The 2,737-nt window shown below is 45.4% G+C and overlaps 1 protein-coding gene across 1 annotated transcript; it reads left to right on the forward strand.

Moving 5' to 3' along the window:
• Positions 1 to 266: 266 nt before the first annotated feature.
• LOC118219178 lies at positions 267 to 2,415 on the forward strand. The gene has a single exon (XM_035402157.1). It carries the CDS (start codon positions 450 to 452, stop codon positions 2,223 to 2,225), a length of 1,776 nt encoding a protein of 591 aa, XP_035258048.1. The 5' UTR covers positions 267 to 449; the 3' UTR covers positions 2,226 to 2,415.
• Positions 2,416 to 2,737: the final 322 nt, after the last annotated feature.

Genomic DNA, 2,737 nt, shown 5'->3' on the forward strand with positions numbered 1-2,737 from the left:
CACACATGGGGAAGGTAGTGGAGGCGGGAGGACGAAAGGGAAATAAATGGAGTGTGTGGTGTTTTGCAAAATGTTGCATATATGTGTACAGTGTGTTTTTTTAATTTTTAATCCAATGCAGGAAACACTGACGGTGGCGTCTGTGAATATAAGAAGCATGAAGACTGAAATAAAGGCGCAGATGGCGATATCCCATTTGGCAAAAATAAAAGCCGACATAATTTGTCTACAGGAGTTCGGCTTGCCTTTTAGGCAATCGTACAAAATGTGGGAAGAAAAGTGGGGACATGGGCCCTCCTTGTGGAGCGGATCAAATGAAAATAGAGCAGATGGGGTAGCTTTTTTAGTGAACAGTAGTCGGGTGGAGGTAACAGGGTTCACGGAAGTAATTCCAGGGAGAGTGATTGTTGGGTGTTTTTGTGTTGGTGACGTAGCATTCAAAGCCGTGAATGTTAAAATTAAATTTAGACTTTGAAAAAGCATACGATCGGGTCTCGCACCAGTACATGTTTCATGTACTGCGAAAAATGGGGTTTCCTGAGGGTTTTTTAGCTCGGGTGGGGCTCCTGTATACGGAGGTAAGGAGCAAGATCCTGGTAAATGGGCGTTTATCAAAAACAGTGGCAGTGAACTGTGGCGTCCGGCAGGGGTGTCCTTTATCCCCGCTACTGTTCGTTTGTTGCGTTGAGCCGCTGGCACAGATCTTGAGAAGGGACACCTGGATTTCGGGGGTAAAAATACCGGGTAGTGGGGGGAGGGAGGCCAGGTGCATCCTCTATATGGATGATGTCACAGTTTTAGCTTCGGACGCGGTTTCGGTCGCCAGGGTTTTAGATTTAACAGAGTTTTTTGGGCAGGCCTCGGGGGCAAGACTGAATAAAGATAAAACGGTTTTAAAAGTGTATGGAGAATGGACACAAAGGGAATTGCAAAGTCTTCCTATAAAAACTGACGACAAGGATATGAAGGTGTTAGGTGTGAGATTTGACAAAGAAGGGTTGGGCGGGAAAAATTGGGAGGACGTTTTAATGAAAGTTAAAAAGAAATTGCAGTTCTGGAGTTTTAGGTATTTGACGTACGAAGGGAAGGTTTTGATTTTAAAATCCGTCTTTTTACCATTGCTTTTATTTTTCGGAGTAGTGTTTGTCCCATCTCGTTCTGTGTTGGCCCGTCTGGACTTTTTAGTTTTTCGTGTTTTCTGGGGCGGGGGATGGGAAAGGCTGCAAAGGGTGTGGGTGAAAAAGGAGCGGGGTAAAGGGGGAAAGGGAGTGCCGGATTTTAATAGGATTTTAATGTGCCAGTTTGTGGCCCTTCATGTATCTTTGTGTGTGAATTCAGAAAATAAGGCTTCATGTTTCGTACGGTTTTTTATTGGGGGCTTTTTGAGAAGGTTGGGGATTTTAAAAACAAACCAAACTCAACCGGTGGCCTTTGACATGCCAGTGTTTTATCAGCCTTTTAAAAAGTTTTTAGCAGTGAGTGGGTTGGAAGGGGAGGGGGCTGAGACTCTATCCTCATACCATAACATGCTCTCTTTTGTGCACGGCAGGGACGATACGTGTGCAGTGAGGGGGCTGGCACTAGGTCAAGCAGAAGAAGTGTGGAAGGCGGTGGCCCACCCGGACCTGCTGAATCGTCATAAGGACCTGGCCTGGCTGGCGGCACACAAAATTCTCCCTGTCCGGCAAGTTATGACCGCCCGAAGGATGATGAGGACTGCGGTGTGCCCCCAGACGGGATGCACACATGAAGAGACTGTACGGCACCTGCTGTGGGACTGCTGCACAGCCCAGGCCCTCTGGAACAAACTCACCCCTCTGGTGAAACTGATGGGTTTTAAAGAAAGACTGAAGTGCCACATGATTTTATACGGTGATGGACACCTTTTAAAAACAGAAAAGTGGAGGCCGGTGTGGCAAGTTTTAAACTGCGGAAAGGACGCTTTGTGGACGACAAGAAACCTTCGACTGCTACAGGACAAGGACCTGACACCAGAGGAGGTAAAGAGAGTGGCCTGGGCAGCAGTGAAAAGATACATGGTGCGGGACTACAGGAGGAATGGACTCGAGGGTGCCGTAGTGTGTGGGGGCACGCCGCGTGGGCAATGGTGGTGGGACAGGGAGGGCCAGCGGGGTCAGGCCAGGACTCCTAATATGGCGGGGCAGCAGAAAAGGAGTGAAGGCAGTTATTTAAGGACATGTCCTGCCCTCTACAAAAAGGCATAGGTGAGAAATTGTGGTATGTATTGGGTCAAATACCAGAAGGGGTTTTATTGTCAAATGTAAATTGTTTTATTTAATTATCGAAGGGAAGAATGTAATCATAAAACTGTTTTTATGGCATAGCGTATTTATTTATTTATTTATATATATATATTTTTTAAAGCCAGTGAAATAGAATTTAAACAGTTAGGAGAATTTGTTTTAACGTCAAGTGTAAAATGGTTTTACAGTTTTGTAGTGTAAATGAATGTTGGAATGTGACTGTAGTGTACTTGATATTTGATACAATAAAAAAAAAAAAAAAAAAGGTTGTTGTTACGATCAGCCCCTGGCCAGTCGCAACATAAACGAGAATCACGCAAAATAGTCGCAATTCAAAAATATCTTTAAAGAACACTACAAAAGAACAAAAATGCGCAGTGTAGCCAGGCTGCAGGTTGTCCTCTGAATGGAGAGAGAGAGTGAGCATCAGCCAGAGGGCCCCTTAAGTAGGACCCCTTCCAGGTGACACCCAT

This window comes from Anguilla anguilla, chromosome 19 (genome assembly GCF_013347855.1).
Source record: "Anguilla anguilla isolate fAngAng1 chromosome 19, fAngAng1.pri, whole genome shotgun sequence".
NCBI lineage: Eukaryota > Metazoa > Chordata > Actinopteri > Anguilliformes > Anguillidae > Anguilla > Anguilla anguilla.

Bases quoted from the DNA above. Each gene is read 5' to 3' on its own strand.
- LOC118219178 (XM_035402157.1), top strand. From the start codon at position 450: ATGTTAAAATTAAATTTAGACTTTGAAAAAGCATACGATCGGGTCTCG.